The sequence below is a fragment of the Pollachius pollachius genome (assembly GCF_949987615.1).
Source record: "Pollachius pollachius genome assembly, chromosome: 5".
NCBI classification, from domain to species: domain Eukaryota; kingdom Metazoa; phylum Chordata; class Actinopteri; order Gadiformes; family Gadidae; genus Pollachius; species Pollachius pollachius.
Genome location: NC_136938.1, coordinates 29,398,042 through 29,417,168, shown reverse-complemented (window position 1 = coordinate 29,417,168; position 19,127 = coordinate 29,398,042). Strand labels below are relative to the sequence as shown.

The 19,127-nt window shown below is 49.5% G+C and overlaps 1 protein-coding gene across 1 annotated transcript in view; it reads right to left on the bottom strand.

The window, feature by feature from the left end:
- LOC307075591 (SH3 and multiple ankyrin repeat domains protein 2-like) overlaps nucleotides 1–19,127 on the bottom strand; it is a gene marked incomplete at its 3' end in the record, with an annotated part of 106,304 nt that overhangs the window by 54,097 nt on the left and 33,080 nt on the right. Inside the window, exons 10-11 of the mRNA XM_079736232.1 lie at nucleotides 12,862–13,237; nucleotides 2,455–2,594 (exon numbers count right to left, since the gene is read on the bottom strand). Of these exons, the coding sequence (XP_079592358.1) occupies nucleotides 2,455–2,594; nucleotides 12,862–13,237 (516 nt within the window). The remainder of the gene's footprint in view (nucleotides 1–2,454; nucleotides 2,595–12,861; nucleotides 13,238–19,127) is intronic.

Genomic DNA, 19,127 nt, shown 5'->3' with positions numbered 1-19,127 from the left:
ACCTCACCGTCACATTAAGGGCCCTATTTTAATGGTCTGAAACGCAAGTGAGAAGCGCCAAGCGCAAGAAGCTTTGTGGGCGGTTCTATGGCGATGTCACTATTTTACCGGTGCAAAAATGACTCTGGGGCCCGGCGCAAATCTATAAATGGTTGGTCTGAAGTAGCTTAGGTTTTATTCCACAACTCCTCCAATAAATTTCGGCAAAGAAAACTTAACACACATATGATATGCGGTAACGGTGGTTCTATTTAATTATATACGCAATACATTATAAACATTGTTTCTTATCAGTATTGTATGCATTATCGTTATTGACTGTTCCTAATATGCATGTGTCCCCCTGTTAATATACATTGCCATGGAGTCATGGACTGTATTATTCGTTACGTGTTTAGTTTGCGTGTGTTTAAACAGATGGACGCTCACAGGCACGCCCGCATTCATTAATTTTTTTACACATACACACACGTGCGTCCGCATTCATTCATTCTTTTTAACACACTCGCGGTAAAACAATGTTTTCTCACGAACAAATACTCATCAATCCTAAAAGTTATGGGCATGTACACGATGTCTGTGTCAAGAAAATATGTGTTTGCTGTAAGGTGTTTGCAGATGAATTGATTTAAAAGTACAACTTATTACCGCTGTTTCAGCTGTTCTTTCCCAAATAATTTACCAAGAATGTGTGGCTAGGTAGATGAGAGAGGCAAAGTGTATGCGCGAGGTGCACAAGCAACATTATGCATGCGCCCTTAAAATAGCATCTGAACAACGTGCCACTGACTTTAAACCAGGTATTTCCCGGTTTGTGGCTGAATTGTTTTCTGAAACTGCAAAATAGCACCAGGGAACGTTTGCGCCAGAACACGCCTCCTCCTTTCGCCGAACCGCCCCTTGGGGCGCAAGATCATTCCCTAATTTAGCGACGCGTGGCGCAGGAGGGAAAAGAATGCTCTGCGCCAGTTGCAAACTAGCAACGACACATGCGCCAGTGAGAAAGTCAATTGCGCCGGATGCAAGATAAGGCCCTAAGACTTTAAACACCAGCCAGGCCGATACCACTGTCCTGTTCTGACACCTCCCAGAAAGAGGAGGGCACTAGTCTGGGGACTTTATTGACCATCAGGAAGAAATAACTCGCTGGCCTCCAGCTCACCTTGGATCCTGTCGTTCTTGTAGAGGCTGACCTCTCACCTTTGACCCTGTCGTTCTAGTATTGGCTGTCCTCTCACCTTTGACCCTGTTTTTCATGTAGAGGCTGTCCTCTCACCTTTGACCCTGTCGTTCTAGTATTGGCTGTCCTCTCACCTTTGACCCTGTTTTTCATGTAGAGGCTGTCCTCTCACCTTTGACCCTGTCGTTCTTGTAGAGGCTGTCCTCTCACCTTTGACCCTGTCGTTCTTGTGGAGGCTGACCTCTCAACTTTGACCCTGTTGTTCATGTAGAGGCTGTCCTCTCACCTTTGACCCTGTCGTTCTTGTAGAGGCTGTCCTCTCACCTTTGACCCTGTGGTTCTTGTAGAGGCTGTCCTCTCACCTTTGACCCTGTCGTTCTTGTGGAGGCTGACCTCTCACCTTTGACCCTGTCGTTCTTGTGGAGGCTGACCTCTCACCTTTGACCCTGTCGTTCTTGTAGAGGCTGTCCTCTCACCTTTGACCCTGTCGTTCTTGTAGAGGCTGTCCTCTCACCTTTGACCCTGTCGTTCTTGTAGAGGCTGTCCTCTCACCTTTGACCCTGTCGTTCTTGTGGAGGCTGACCTCTCAACTTTGACCCTGTCGTTCTTGTAGAGGCTGTCCTCTCACCTTTGACCCTGTCGTTCTTGTAGAGGCTGTCCTCTCACCTTTGACCCTGTCGTTCATGTAGAGGCTGTCCTCTCACCTTTGACCCTGTCGTTCTTGTAGAGGCTGTCCTCTCACCTTTGACCCTGTCGTTCATGTAGAGGCTGACCTCTCACCTTTGACCCTGTTGTTCATGTAGAGGCTGTCCTCTCACCTTTGACCCTGTCGTTCTTGTAGAGGCTGTCCTCTCACCTTTGACCCTGTCGTTCTTGTAGAGGCTGTCCTCTCACCTTTGACCCTGTCGTTCTTGTAGAGGCTGTCCTCTCACCTTTGACCCTGTTGTTCTTGTGGAGGCTGTCCTCTCACCTTTGACCCTGTTGTTCTTGTAGAGGCTGTCCTCTCACCTTTGACCCTGTTGTTCTTGTGGAGGCTGACCTCTCACCTTTGACCCTGTCATTCTTGTAGAGGCTGTCCTCTCACCTTTGACCCTGTCGTTCTTGTAGAGGCTGTCCTCTCACCTTTGACCCTGTCGTTCTTGTGGAGGCTGACCTCTCACCTTTGACCCTGTCGTTCTTGTAGAGGCTGTCCTCTCACCTTTGACCCTGTCGTTCATGTGGAGGCTGACCTCTCACCTTTGACCCTGTCGTTCATGTGGAGGCTGACCTCTCACCTTTGACCCTGTCGTTCTTGTAGAGGCTGATCTCGCCCTCCGCCTGGGTGGAGTACGGTCGGACCACCACAAAGTTCCTTCCGGGCACCGCACTGTACAGCTTCCTCCTGCCACCTCCCCCCTCGCCTGGAGCCAATGGGCTAAGGAGAATACAGGAGGAGGAGAAGGTCAGGAGACAGGAGGAGGAGACAGGAGAGGGAGGAAATAGGATAGGCGGTCAAGAGGAGGAGGAGACCGGTGGAGGATGTCAGGAGGAGGTGACAGACGGAGGAGACAGGAGGAGGAGGTCAGGGGACAAAAGGAGGAGACAGGAGGAGGAGAAGAGAGACAAGAGGAGGAGACAGGAGGAGACAGGAGGAGGAGGAGGAGACAGGAGACAGGAGGAGGAGACAGGAGGAGGAGAAGGGAGACAATAGGAGGAGACAGGAGGAGGAGGACATGGAGTAATGGACCGACAGAATACTGTAAACACAAAGTATACAGTACAGAGTATAGGTTCAGTATACTGTGTACTGTATACATACATTTTACATTTAGGGGATCTTGCTGACGCTTTTATAGAAAGTGACTTACAACCGTTCATTGACACATTCACACACCGACAGCGGAGTCGACCACGCAAGGCAAGAGCGAGCTGGTTAGGATCAGTCAGGGTGAGGCGTCTCGTCAGGAACACCTCGACCCTCAGCCATGAGGAGCCGGGGATCCAACCAGCAACAGAACTAGAGGCAGGGGCACGGCGTGGTGAAAGAGCTCCCCCTCAGTGGACAACCAGGGGGTACGGGCACTAACCCCTACTAACACACTAACCCCTACTATACACACTAACCCCTACTATACACACAAACCCCTACTAACACACTAACCCCTACTAACACACTAACCCCTACAATACACACTAACCCCTACTATACACACTAACCCCTACTATACACACTAACCCCTACTATACACACTAACCCCTACTAACACACTAACCCCTACTAACACACTAACCCCTACTATACACACTAACCCCTACTATACACACAAACCCCTACTAACACACTAACCCCTACTAACACACTAACCCCTACTATACACACTAACCCCTACTATACACACAAACCCCTACTAACACACTAACCCCTACTATACACACTAACCCCTACTAACACACTAACCCCTACTAACACACTAACCCCTACTATACACACTAACCCCTACTATACACACTAACCCCTACTAACACACTAACCCCTACTAACACACTAACCCCTACTATACACACTAACCCCTACTAACACACTAACCCCTACTATACACACTAACCCCTACTAACACACTAACCCCTACTATACACACTAACCCCTACTATACACACTAACCCCTACTATACACACTAACCCCTACTAACACACTAACCCCTACTAACACACTAACCCCTACTATACACAATAACCCCTACTATACACACTAACCCCTACTATACACACTAACCCCTACTAACACACTAACCCCTACTAACACACTAACCCCTACTATACACACTAACCCCTACTATACACACTAACCCCTACTAACACACTAACCCCTACTATACACACTAACCCCTACTATACACAATAACCCCTACTAACACACTAACCCCTACTATACACACCAACCCCTACTAACACACTAACCCCTACTATACACACTAACCCCTACTATACACACTAACCCCTACTATACACAATAACCCCTACTATACACACTAACCCCTACTAACACACTAACCCCTACTAACAAACTAACCCCTACTAACACACAAACCCCTACTAACACACTAACCCTTACTATACACAATAACCCCTACTAACACACTAACCCCTACTATACACACTAACCCCTACTATACACAATAACCCCTACTATACACACTAACCCCTACTAACACACTAACCCCTACTAACACACTAACCCCTACTAACACACTCACCCCTACTATACACACTAACCCCTACTATACACACTAACCCCTACTATACACACTAACCCCTATTACTATCCCTTGGTACCTCCTAGTAGCCCCTAATACTTCTGGTACCCCTGGTAGCCCCTAGTACCCTTGGCACCCCCTGATACCCCCTGATACCCCTGGTACCCCCTAGTACCCCTGATACCCCTGGTAACCCCTGGTAGCTTCTAGTACCCCTGGTACCCCCTGATACCCCTGGTACCCCCTGATACCCCCTGATACCCCTGGTACCCCCTGATACCCCTGATACCCCTGGTACCCCCTAGTACCCCTGATACCCCTGGTACCCCCTGATACCCCCTGATACCCCTGGTACCCCCTGATACCCCCTGATACCCCTGGTACCCCCTGATACCCCTGGTACCCCCTGATACCCCTGATACCCCTGGTACCCCCTAGTACCCCTGATACCCCTGGTAACCCCTGGTAGCTTCTAGTACCCCTGGTACCCCCTGATACCCCTGGTACCCCCTGATACCCCCTGATACCCCTGGTACCCCCTGATACCCCTGATACCCCTGGTACCCCCTAGTACCCCTGATACCCCTGGTACCCCCTGATACCCCCTGATACCCCTGGTACCCCCTGATACCCCTGGTACCCCCTGATACCCCCTGATACCCCTGGTACCCCCTGATACCCCTGGTACCCCCTGATACCCCCTGATACCCCTGGTACCCCCTAGTACCCCTGATACCCCTGGTAACCCCTGGTAGCCCCTAGTACCCCTGGTACCCCCTGATACCCCTGGTACCCCCTGATACCCCTGGTACCCCTGGTACCCCTGGTACCCCCTGATACCCCTGATACCCCTGGTAGCCCCTGATACCCCTGGTACCCCTGGTACCCCCTGATACCCCTGGTACCCCCTTGTACCCCTGGTACCCCTTGATACCCCTGGTACCCCCTGGTACCCCTGGTACCCCCCCTAGTACCCGTAGTACCCCCTGGTACCCCTGGTACCCCCTTATACCCCCTGACACCCCTGGCACCCCTGGTACCCCCTGATACCCCCTGGTACCCCCTGATACCCCTGATACCCCCTGATAACCCCTGATACTCCTGGTACCCCTGGCAGCCCCCCTAGTACCCCTGGTACCACTGACACCCCTGATACCCCTGATACCCCCTGATACCCCTGGTACCCCCTGATACCCCCTGATACCTCTGTTGGAGTTGTGAGCTCTCCACCCCAGACTAGAAGCTCTGTGTTAAGAGGGTTAGGAGACTGAACGCTAACCCTAACCCTTCTATTGGAGCAGCGATGAGCGACGAGCCGTCCTACGTGAGCACACACGTTCATATGGTTAGATTGAGCTGCGTACATCATATCACTTCCTGCCATTTTGTTGTTATTCAAACAGAGGACGGGCAGACTTCTTACCTCAAACTTTTTTCGGTACAATTTCTCAGGTGAATAACATGTGCTAATTAGACAGCGTTGATTATTACCAGCTGTGCATAATTTGTGCTATTCATGGACCATCGCTTGGGACAAGGAGAGAGATTGAGAGAGAGAGAGAAAGAGAGCGTTACAGAGGGGAGGGAGGGAGAGAGACAGAAACAGAGAGTGACAGAGAGAGAGGGGGGGGAAGGAGCGAGACAGAGAAAAAAGAGAGAGAGAGAGAGAGCGGTGGGAGGGAGGTAGAGACAGAGTGAAAGAGAGGAGAGAGAGAGGGATGTGCTGCACAATGATTGGGTGAAGAACAGAGATGGGTGGAGAGTGTGAGGGGTAAAGCGAAAGAGGATGGAAGAGCAGGACAGGGAGATGCAGGAAGAGGAATAACAAGTGAAGAAGAAATTAGAGAGAGAGTGACGGCAGAGCGAGGGAGGGTAGGAGAAAAGAGAGGAGAAGGAAGTAATTAAGAGGAGAAGTAGGGTTAGGAAGAGAGGCAAGGAGCAGATAGGAGAATGGCAATGGGGAGAGAGCGATGCATGCAGAGAGAGGAGAGCTTTAAATACCTCTCAGGTGAACCATGTTCTGATAAGCCTCCTGATTGTTCCTGTTTCATTATGTTTAAAAGGATCTTCTCAATATAATAGAATACATTAACATGGGAAATGAATCAAATTGGTCTTTGCATATCCATTATTAATGCCCCCTCTCAACATTATCACGTATAAGCTCTCATTGCAGAGAGATTAGGAATACAAATCTTTGGCAAACAATTGTTGTTGTTTTTTTAAGTCCTGAACTAACCCATTTTGAAGAGCAAATAATGAATGATAATTCCCCTGACATGAATCTGAATCTCATTCCACTGCTGACCGCTGAATGGATCTGAGACATTCTGATGCTGGTGGAAAGCTGCTTTACTGTGTGTGTGTGTGTATATGTGGTAATGTGTATATACAGTGGGGCAAAAAAGTATTTAGTCAGCCACCAATTGTGCAAGTTCTCCCACTTAAAAAGACGAGAGAGGCCTGTAATTTTCCTCATAGGTAAACCTCAGCTATGAGAGACAAAATGAAAAAAAAAAATCCAGAAAATCAAATTGTCTGATTTTTTAAGAATTTATTTGCAAATTATGGTGGAAAATAAGTATTTGGTCACCTACAAACCAGGAAGATTTCTGGCTGTCACAGACCTGTAACTTCTTCTTTAAGAGGCCCTCTATCCTCCACTTGTTACCTGTATTAATGGCACCTGTTTGAACTCCTTATCAGTATAAAAGACACCTGTCCACAACCTCAAACAGTCACACTCCAAACTCCACTATGACCAAGACCAAAGAGCTGTCAAAGGACACCAGAAACACAATTGTAGACCTGCACCAGGCTGGGAAGTCTGAATCTGCAATAGGTAAGCAGCTTGGTGTGAAGAAATCAACTGTGGGAGCAATTATTAGGAAATGGAATACATACAAGACCACTGATAATCTCCCTCGATCTGGGGCTCCACGCAAGATCTCACCCTGTGGGGTCAAAATGATCACAAGAACGTTGAACAAAAATCCCAGAACCACACGGGGGGACCTAGTGAATGACCTCCAGAGAGCTGGGACCAAAGTAACAAAGGCTACCATCACTAACACACTACGCCGCCAGGGACTCAAATCCTGCAGTGCCAGACGTGTCCCCCTGCTAAAGCCAGTGCATATCCGGGCCCGTTTGAAGTTTGCTAGAGATCATTTGGATGATCCAGAACAGGAATGGGAGAATGTCATATGGTCAGATGAAACCAAAATAGAACTTTTTGGTAAAAACTCAACTCGTCGTGTTTGGAGGAGAAAGAATGCTGAGTTGCATCCAAAGAACACCATACCTACAGTTAAGCATGGGGGTGGAAACATCATGCTTTGGGGCTGTTTTTCTGCCAAGGGACCAGGACGTCTGATCCGTATGACGGAAAGAATGAATGGGGCCATGTATCGTGAGATTTTGAGTGAAAACCTCCTTCCATCAGCAAGGGCACTGAAGATGAAACGTGGCTGGGTCTTTCAGCATGACAATGATCCCAAACACACCGCCCGGGCAACGAAGGAGTGGCTTCGTAAGAAGCATTTCAAGGTCCTGGAGTGGCCTAGCCAGTCTCCAGATCTCAACCCCATCGAAAATCTTTGGAGGGAGTTGAAAGTCTGTGTGGCCCAAAAACATCACTGCTCTAGAGGAGATCTGCATGGAGGAATGGGCCAAAATACCAGCAGCAGTGTGTGAAAACCTTGTAAAGACTTACAGAAAACGTTTGACCTCTGTCATTGCCAACAAAGGGCATGTAACAAAGTATTGAGATGACCTTTTGTTATTGACCAAATACTTATTTTCCACCATAATTTGCAAATAAATTCTTTAAAAATCAGACAATGTGATTTTCTGGATTTTTTTTTTTCATTTTGTCTCTCATAGCTGAGGTATACCTATGATGAAAATTACAGGCCTCTCTCATCTTTTTAAGTAGGAGAACTTGCACAATTGGTGGCTGACTAAATGCTTTTTTGCCCCACTGTATGTATGTGTTCATGTATGTGCATGCTAGTGTAAATTTGTGTCTGTGTGTGCATATGTGTGTAAATGTGTTTGTGTATGTGTGTAAACGTGTGTCTATATGTGTATATGTGTGTATATGTATGCAAATGTGTGTTGATATGTGTGTATATGTGTAAACGTGTGTGTATATGTATGTACATGTGTGTCTATACGTGTGTATATGTGTGTGTAAATGTGTGTGTGTATGTGTGTGTACATGTGTTTGTATGTGTGTTTATATGTGTGTATGTATGTGTGTGTACATGTGTTTGTATGTGTGTTTATATGTGTGTATGTATGTGTGTGTACATGTGTTTGTATGTGTGTTTATATGTGTGTATGTGTGTGTGTGTACATGTGTTTGTATGTGTGTTTATATGTGTGTATGTATGTGTGTGTACATGTGTTTGTATGTGTGTTTATATGTGTGTATGTGTGTGTGTGTACATGTGTTTGTATATGTGTTTATATGTGTGTATGTGTGTGTGTGTACATGTGTTTGTATGTGTGTTTATATGTGTGTATGTGTGTGTGTGTACATGTGTTTGTATGTGTGTTTATATGTGTGTATGTGTGTGTGTGTACATGTGTTTGTATGTGTGTTTATATGTGTGTATGTATGTGTGTGTACATGTGTGTGACATCAGAGTGGGAGGGGGGGGGTCCTCTCATCTGTGTTGGAGGGCAGGCAGGGTGGGTGGATGGGAGTGTGGTGTGCTACTGTAAATGTGTGTGTGTGTACGTGTGTGTGTAAATGTGTGTAAATGTGTGTGACATCAGAGTGGGAGAAGGGGGGGGAGTGTGTGGGAGGCAGGGTGTGGGATGGGCGGGAAAACAGAAACTGGAAATAATGAGGAATCGTGCATATAAAGCAAGGACGTATGATGAATAATTCCATGTATTTGTTTAATTTGGTGATCGTTTTCCACCTGGAATGTGTCCGTTAGTACTGACACCATCACCCAGATCTCTCTCTGGTCTGTAGATTCTAGAATACAGAGGATGGAGGGTATTTACAATGAGGGACTCTCTATCCGCTGGACTCTAAGTCGAGCAGTTATAATGCAATCTTATTAAATGTACAGTTGTCCACCATGTCCACCAACCTTTCCAAGTTTCTTGAATTCATTCTCATTCATTCATTCATTCATTCATTCATTTTCTATTTATTAATAATGTGGAACGTCAACAGATCTCTCCGATCAACACATTATAACAAAGTGACAAACACGTGCGTCTAAATACTTAAACAGAAAAACTGCTTCCTAATTGTGAGATAATCTAATGGATATTAGGGGTGGGAAAAATAATCGATTCTTCGATGCATCGTGATTCTGTCTAGAACGATTCCGTCTCAATTCAGATAAGTTAATAATCAGATTTTTATTTGTTTATTAAATTTGTTCGCCTCCTGCAACATTTTGTTCGACAGAGAGGGATAATTTGAGTTGTTTTAAAATTATTTAAATAATCTTCAATGTATATTGGCCAATCTGATTTGTCTGGACACAATTCAGCCGTAGATTCAGCCTACGCCAAGCATGCACGCAAACTCAAAGCCAGACAGAAGAACAACAAACAAGTTCTTATTCTTATAATTGACTAAGAGCAGCTTTTTCTTTAATGACATAGAAAAGAAAGATTAGAAAGAAAAGAAAACTAAATCTGTTTATTTTTTACATACTTCCATAGTGTGTTGTGAAGCAAGCTGCATTGATTATTGCACTGTTCATAGAAAGTCATATTTGTGACAAAAGCTTTTTCTGTAATAAAATATTAGATAAGGAAATTCATCTGTTGATTTCTTTAATGATCATCACAAAAGTAGGAAGTGATTAGATAACTCTGACTAGCAAATTCAGATGTATATATATATTTTTGAAAATCCCGCATGGCAATGTAGGCCTACATAAAAAACAAATAGCTTCGAGATATATCAATAATCGTTTTCGAATGGAATCGTTGACCTCTGAATCGGAATCTAATCGTGAGGTGCCAAGAGATTCCCACCCCTAATGGATATCATACCATAAGGCATTTACCTATATATCTATGAGCAGAAACGAACGATGACCCTTTCTCAGGTCTGACTCTGGAAAATGTTAAATCTATTGTTTGTTACTCCATGTCCTCATGGGAGGCAGAGCTCCGAGTAGCAGCCAGCAGCCTGCCCACGCCTCTGTCCTCTCAGAAGTGTCAAACTGTTGTAGTGTTGGTAGCACTGAGGAGAAGTGTCCTCTCCTCTCTCCGACCCTTCTATCATCTTCACCTCCCCATCTCTCCTCCCTCGCTGCCTCCTTCTCTTCAACTGTTTTAATGTCCCTTTGGTTGGCCTGTTGGTTCTTTCGTTCATGTCTCTCTCTCCCTCTCTCATACTTACTCTTTCTCATACTCTTTCACTTGTTTTCTCCATCATCTCTTCCTCAGTCTCTGAGATGGCTAACTATATCCATCTGCATTTAACGTGTGCTCTTTCCTCTACTCTCTTATACTGAACTCTACTCCCATCTCCTCCCCTATCTCCTTTTCAACTACTTCTTCCCATTGCCAGTAGTCTCATCTGCTGTCTTCTCCTCACCTCCCCTCTCCTCTCTTTTCCTTCCACCATCCCATATCCCCTATTCTCTCCTCTCCTTCCAACACTCTCCATTCCTTCTCCTCCCCTCTCTCCTCTCCTCTCCCTCTCCTCCTCTCCGCTTCACTCCTCTCTCCTTCCTCTCCTCTCCTCTCCAATACTCTCCTCTTTTCTCCTCCCCTCCTCTCTCCTCACCTCCCCTCTCCTCTCCTCTCCTCTCCACTCCTCTTCTCTCCTCTCCTTTCCTGCCCCCTATCCTCTACTCTCCTCTCCTCCTCTCCCCTCCTCTCCACTCCTCTCCTCTCCTCCTCTCCCCTCTCTTCTCCTCTCCTCTACTCTCCTCTCCTCTCCACTCCACTCCTCTCCACTCCTCTCCTTTCCTCCCCCCTCTCCTCCTCTCCCCCTCCTCTCCTCTTCTCTCCACTCATCTCCTCTCCTCTCCTCCTCTCCCCTCTCTTCTCCTCTCCTCCTCTCCCCTCTCTTCTCCTCTCCTCCTCTCCCCTCTCCTCTCCTCTACTCTCTTCTCCTCTCCTCTACTCTCCTCTACTCTCCACTCCTCTCCTCTCCTCTCCTCTCCTCTCCTCTCCTTTCCTCCCCCGTCTCCTCCTCTCCCCTCTCCTCTCCTCTCCTCCCCTCTCCATGACAGAGGGCAGATGTCAGAGTGCTGGTGTGTGAGTGTGGGTTAGGAGAGGGAGCGGTGATGCAGCGGGCCTCGGCCATATGTGTCCATGGTGTAATCTGGCAGAAGTGAGCGGGGCGTCCAGGGAGCTGCCTCTCAATCAGGGTTGGCAAGCGACACAGCAGCCAGATAAACACCCATACAGCATCTAATCCTCCGCCGGCCACGGGCCCGCTATCTCTCACCCTCTGCTCTCACAGACCCCACTGCTAGTGTGCACACATGTACATAAAGACACGCATAAACACTCTCTCACTCGCTCTCCCTTTCTCTCTCTCTCTCTCTCTCTCTCTCTCTCTCTCTCTCTCTCTCTCTCTCTCTCTCTCTTTTGCTCTCCCTCTCTTTCTAAGCTCTTCACTGATGCATAGATTTTGCTACGGCTTGCACGCCAACTAACACCCTATTCACACACTCTCCAAGGGCAGCCATGGCAACGGTTGCTAGGGCTACCGTAATGTTTTTGATGACACATTCTCCACAAGAAGGGACCAATTAAAAGTGTTTGTGGTTCTGAACGCGGAAGACGGGTTAGTAAAGATATTTAGAGACAAAGACCAGGTCCGGTCAGCCTGCAACCCTGGGGCCTGGAACCTGAGAGGCCTGGAACCTGAGAGGCCTGGAACCTGAGAGGCTTGGAACCTGAGGCCTGGAACCTGAGAGGCCTGGAACCTGAGAGGCCTGGAACCTGAGGCCTGGAACCTGAGAGGCCTGGAACCTGAGAGGCCTGGAACCTGAGAGGCCTGGAACCTGAGAGGCCTGGAACCTGAGAGGCTTGGAACCTGAGACCTGGAACCTGAGAGGCCTGGAACCTGAGATGCCTGGAACCTGAGGCCTGGAACCTGAGAGGCCTGGAACCTGAGAGGCCTGGAACCTGAGAGGCCTGAAACCTGAGGCCTGGAACCTGAGGGGCCTGGAACCATAGGCTGAGGCCTGGAACCTGAGGGGCCTGGAACCTTAGGCTGAGGCCTTGAACCTGAGGCTGAGGCTGAGGAGGCGACCGTGTTCAGGGGGTCAGGTGACACTCCTGACGGGCACCGGTCCATTCCGGTTCATAGGGAACCCGTTGAGGGTGAGCTATTAGCATGTCCACACGGCAGGAAAACGTTTAGTCTCTTAATTAAAACGGACTGACCCAACACACACACACACACACACACACACACACACACACACACCAGGTGCTCTCACCTGGCCTGCCTCTGCAGCGGCGGGGCCCGGCGGGCCTCGTCCCCCAGCCGGCTGAGGGAGGGGGAGCGGTTCCGCCCCGGGCCCCGCCCCGGCCCATTGGGGCTCCCGGCGGCCATGTTCTGCAGCAGCTGGGGGGAGGGGCTGCGGCGCGGGGCGGGGCCGGCCGGCAGCAGGCCGCGAGGGCGGCCCTGGAGCGGGGACAGCGGGGCCGGGTGCTGGCTGACCGTCAGGTTGGTGTCGCTGTTGGAGCGCACCAGAACCCTGGGGGCCGACAAGCTGGAGGGGGAGGGGCCGTTGCCGCTGCCGTTGCCGCTGCCGTTGCCGGGGGCGGGGCCCCGCCGGCGCTTGGAGTAGGCGGGCGCCTCGCGGAAAGGCACTGCGGGAGACAGAGGAGAAAAGTGTCTGGTTACAGTCCCACCTCCAGGGGGCGCCCAGTGCCACCTCCAGGGGGCGCCGGCCCAGTGCCACCTCCAGGGGGCGCCCAGTGCCACCTCCAGGGGGCGCCCAGTGCCACCTCCAGGGGGCGCCCAGTGCCACCTCCAGGGGGCGCCCAGTGCCACCTCCAGGGGGCGCCGGCCCAGTCCCACCTCCAGGGGGCGCCCAGTGCCACCTCCAGGGGGCGCCGGCCCAGTGCCACCTCCAGGGGGCGCCGGCCCAGTGCCACCTCCAGGGGGCGCCCAGTCCCACCTCCAGGGGGCGCCGGCCCAGTGCCACCTCCAGGGGGCGCCGGCCCAGTGCCACCTCATGTTGAGGCACGTGACCCATGACCTCTGCTCCACCCAGCCTGACCTCCACCCAGCCTGAGGAGAGGAGAGGGGTCCTCCACCCAGCCTGAGGAGAGGAGAGGGGTCCTTCACCCAGCCTGAGGAGAGGAGAGGGGTCCTTCACCCAGCCTGAGGAGAGGAGAGGGGTCCTTCACCCAGCCTGAGGAGAGGAGAGGGGTCCTCCACCCAGCCTGAGGAGAGGAGAGGGGTCCTCCACCCAGCCTGAGGAGAGGAGAGGGGTCCTTCACCCAGCCTGAGGAGAGGAGAGGGGTCCTTCACCCAGCCTGAGGAGAGGAGAGGGGTCCTTCACCCAGCCTGAGGAGAGGAGAAGGGTCCTCCACCCAGCCTGAGGAGAGGAGAGGGGTCCTCCACCCAGCCTGAGGAGAGGAGAGGGGTCCTCCACCCAGCCTGAGGAGAGGAGAGGGGACCTCTACCCATCACAGTGCTATACTAGTTATGCTGGTACTAGTGGTGGTTACTTTCTGTATTGTTTAGTTCCAAAGTCTTGCTCTTTCAAAGTCTTGCTCACGTTCTCCTCACAGAACCGTGAAGAGAGAAGCCGTCCATTTAGTAGAACACACATGGTAGCACACCCTGACCCGTTAAAACGACTACAGCGCCACACCTCCTCCAGCGCCTCCCATCCAGTCAGGTCAAACTTTATTTATATCCTAGGAATCATATCGCACGACACAAAAAGAGCCTTGATGGGCCCGATATAGAGGCCAGCAGTACGAGAACAAACGGCAAGCAGGAGCTACGCTCAGACTCCACCTCACTCTCCACCTCACTCTACAAATCATGACCCACCTCACTCTACACCTCACTCTCCACCTCACTCTACACCTCACTCTCCACCTCACTCTGCACCTCACTCTCCACCTCACTCTACACCTCACTCTACACCTCACTCTGCACCTCTCTCCACCTCACTCTGCACCTCACTCTCCACCTCACTCTGCACGTCACTCTCCACCTCACTCTACACCTCACTCTACAACTCATGACCCACCTCACTCTACAACTCATGACCCACCTCACTCTCCACCTCACTCTACACCTCATGACCCACCTCACTCTACACCTCACTCTCCACCTCACTCTCCACCTCACTCTCCACCTCACTCTCCACCTCACTCTACAACTCATGACCCACCTTACTCTACAACTCATGACCCACCTCACTCTCCACCTCACTCTCCACCTCACTCTCCACCTCACTCTCCACCTCATGACCCGCCTCATTCTACACCTCACTCTCCACCTCACTCTCCACCTCACTCTACACCTCACTCTCCACCTCACTCTCCACTTCACTCTACAACTCATGACCCACCTCACTCTACACCTCATGATCCACCTCACTCTACACCTCACTCTACACCTCATGATCCACCTCACTCTACACCTCACTCTCCACCTCACTCTCCATCTCATTCTACACCTCACTATCCACCTCACTCTACACCTCACTCTCCTGTAGGGCCGAGATTGTTTATTGGCCTGTGGCATGTGCCACCGCGACCACTGACATACCATGGCATATGCCGTTCAGGAACGGCATATGCCATTCAGGAACGGCATATGCCGTTCAGGATCGGTAACTGCCGTTCAGGTGGAACGGCATGCCGTTTAGGAACGGTAACTGCCGTTCAGGTGGAATGGCACATGCCGTTCAGGAACCGCATATGCCGTCCAGGAACGGCATATTCCGTTCTGGAACGGTAAGTGCCGTTCCCAACAATGCTATATGACACCAGCACGCACCGCCTCCTCCGTATAATTTCAAGACAAGTATTGCCGTAAATGTAAAGCTATATATGTTTGGTCTTTATCGACACTATATCACAACATAACGCCATAAATAAAGGGATTTATACGTTTCTCGTGTCCGTTCTGTTGTTAGTATATGTGCGATCTGTTTGTTGTTGCTTTTGAAATGACAGATGCTTTTGAAAACAGCCGGACTTGCTCCGGTGACGGTAGTTAGCCTAGTCACCTAAACAGGTCTGACTAATCAATAACAGAGATTTAGAGCTATAGTCTATGACTACAGAGGCAGGTCCCTATATCGACCATGGGGTGGAACTGTAGCCTATGGCTAGACAGTCATCCATTTATTTTTCCACTCGTGTTTTATCAAGGTGTCCTAGTAGCGTAGCCTATATAGCCTACTGTATGACTGCTTCAACTCATAACTATTCAATAGGCCAAATAGCAGGCAGTTACCGTTCCTAAACGGCATGTGCCGTTCCTGAACGGCATATGCCGTTCCACCTGAACGGCAGCTACCGTTCCTAAACGGCATACTGTTCCACCTGAACGGCAGTTACCGATCTTAAACGGCATATGCCGTTCCTGAATGGCATATGTCGTTCCTGAACGGCATATGCCATGGTATGGCATATGCCGGTATGTCAGTGGTCGCGGTGGCACAGGCCACAGGCCAATAAACGATCTCGGCGTCTCTCTCACTCTCCACCTCACTCTACACCTCATGACCCACCTCACTCTACACCTCATGACCCACCTCACTCTACACCTCATGACCCACCTCACTCTACACCTCATGACCCACCTCACTCTACACCTCATGACCCACCTCACTCTACACCTCATGACCCACCTCACTCTACACCTCATGACCCACCTCACTCTACACCTCATGACCCACCTCACTCTCCACCTCACTCTACATCTCACTCTTACTGAGGGTCTGAGCGTCCTCTACAAGGAGGAGCCCCTCCCTACTCACCAGGGAGGGCGGGGCTATCTAGAGCACCCTGGGCTATTTTCACTGAGAAGACTGATGCAAGCGGGCAAACATGAAAGGGGTTGATTTGGGTTATCCTGTGTGTGTGTCTGTGTGGGTGTGTGTGTGCATCATGGTGACATAGCTCCCTGTGTGTATTAGCATTGTGGTGACGTAGCCCCCTATGTGTGTGTGCACCATGGTGACGTAGCTCCCTGTATGTGTTAGCATTTTGGTGACGTAGCCCCCTATGTGTGTGTTAGCATCGTGGTGATGTAGCTCCTTGTGTGTGTGTTATCATTGTGGTGACGTAGCTCCCTGTGTGTGTTAGCATTGTGGTGACGTAGCCCCCTATGTGTGTGTTAGCATCGTGGTGACGTAGCTCCCTGTGTGTGTTAGCATTGTGGTGACGTAGCTCCCTGCGTGTGTTAGCATCATGGTGACGTAGCTCCCTGTGTGTGTTAGCATCATGGTGACGTAGCTCTGTGTTTGTGTGTGTTAGCATCCTGGTGACGTAGCTCCCTGTGTGTGTTAGCATCATGGTGACCTAGCTCCCTGCGTGTGTTAGCATTGTTGTGACGTAGCTCCCTGTGTGTGTGTTAGCATCATGGTGACGAAGCTCCCTGTGTGTGTGTTAGCCTCGGGTGACGTAGCTCCCTGTGTGTTTGTTAGCATTGTGGTGATGTAGCTCCCTGTGTTTAGCATTGTGGTGACATAGCTCCCTGTGTGTGTTAGCACCGTGGTGATGTAGCTCCCTGTGTGTGTGTGTGTGTGTGTGTGTGGGTGTGTGTGTGTGTGTGTGTGTGTGTGTGTGTGTGTGTGTGTGTGTGTGTTATAACGTGGTGACGTAGCTCCCTGGGTGTGTAAGCATCATGGTGACGTAGCTCCCTGTGTGTGTTAGCATTGTGGTGACTTAGCTCCCTGTGTGTTAGCATCATGGTGACGTAGCTCCCTGTGTGTTAGCATCATGGTGACGTAGCTCCCTGTTTGTGTTAGCATCATGTTGACGTAGCTCCCTGTGTGTGGTAGCATTGTGTGACGTAGCTCTCTGTGTGTGTGTTGGCATCATGGTGATGTAGCTCCCTGTGTGTGTTTGCATCGTGTTGACGTAGTTCCCTGTGTATGTTAGCATTGTGGTGACGTAGCTCCCTGTGTGTTAGCATCATGGTGATGTAGCTCTCTGTGTGTGTGTTAGCATCATGGTGACGTAGCTAATGCATAGCACATACACACACGAGGTGGAGGCAGGTTAGGACTCAGCAGCTTATGTAAGACCAAGGAAGCCACCAGGGGTTAGGGTCATTAAAGGGTTTGTCAAGGGAGGTCAAAGGTCACTGTGAGTGTGGCTGCTGAGAACATTAAGTGGGCTACGATGTGGAGCGCTTGGAATAGGCCTCCCTGGGGGGAGGGGGGGGGAACGGGGTGGATCAGTCAGGACTTAACATCCCAGATAGAACTTCAGGACGCTAGCTCACAGTGTGCTGTATGACTATTATTTATAATGATATTGTTTATGGAGATATGATAATATGCTGGGATAAATATGAGATACATATATTTAACAATTATTCACCGAAGGCGAAGTGAATAGTGGGGAATAGCCCGCGAGATCAAAGGTCTTGGGGGCTATTCCCCTAACCCTCACCCTAACCATTTTTTTCCCACTATTCACAGAACCTGAGGTGAATAATTGTTTTAGTATAAACTGCACGTGAACTCTCCAAAAATAAAAAAGATATCTGTTTGCCGGGTTTTTTTTTGTTTTCATTTGTTTTTTTTAGCGGTTTATTTGTTTTTAATCAGCTTGACGAGACGACCACAAAACAATATTCTGAGTTTGAGATCTCAATCATGGGATATATCCCAATATCCCGAGATTGCGAACCAATCAAATTGCGCCATCTTAGGAAGTTCACGTGTATATACTACGTAAGGGATAATGTATAGAACGCCGGTGTTACACCGAATTCTGCGATCCACCGAAAAGTGTGACCGCAGGGGGCGCTGTTTCACATTTTCTGCAACATGCACGTGTGCATTATAACAAAAACAAAAATAAAACATAAGATCTCCCCCACCAGTGGGTCTTTCTTTTCTTGATAATAACATTAATTCTAAACAGCATTTTACACAGTAGCCTATAATAGGAAATGCTCAAAGGTAAATCAGCGTAATTTAACACTGACTATATTTTTATGGGTAAAGAAGCAACGGTGAAGGACTGTAAAAGGGTCTGTAAAATGCTAATCAAATCAATCAAATGTATTTATTAAGCAACTTTAATAAAAAGGTAATTGGTTGGGGGGATATCTTATATTTAATGTATGTTTTTGACATGCATGTCTACGCTTCAAACTCGTGCATATTGCAGAAAATATGCAACAGCGCCCCCTGGGGTCACACTTTTCGGTGGGTCGCAGAATTCGGTGTAACGCCGGTCATTATCGGGAAAATAAGCCCCAACAGGGCGAACAGGACACCGACACTAAGCGGAGGGGTCTTGTTCGCCCTGAAGGGGCTTATTTTCGATAATGACCGGCGACGTTGGGGGTCACTAGGGGGGTCACTAGGGGTTACTAGGGGAACCATTAGGGGGGCACTAGGGGGGTCACTAAGGGTTACTAGGGGGGTCACCAAGGGGTTGGGGTTGGGGTTAGGGATAGGGTGAGGAGAGAGGAGAGAGAACGACCAGTACCCCCGAGAGTAGGAGGAGGGAGGAGGTAGTGGTTTCAGGACAGTGTGTTCCTCAT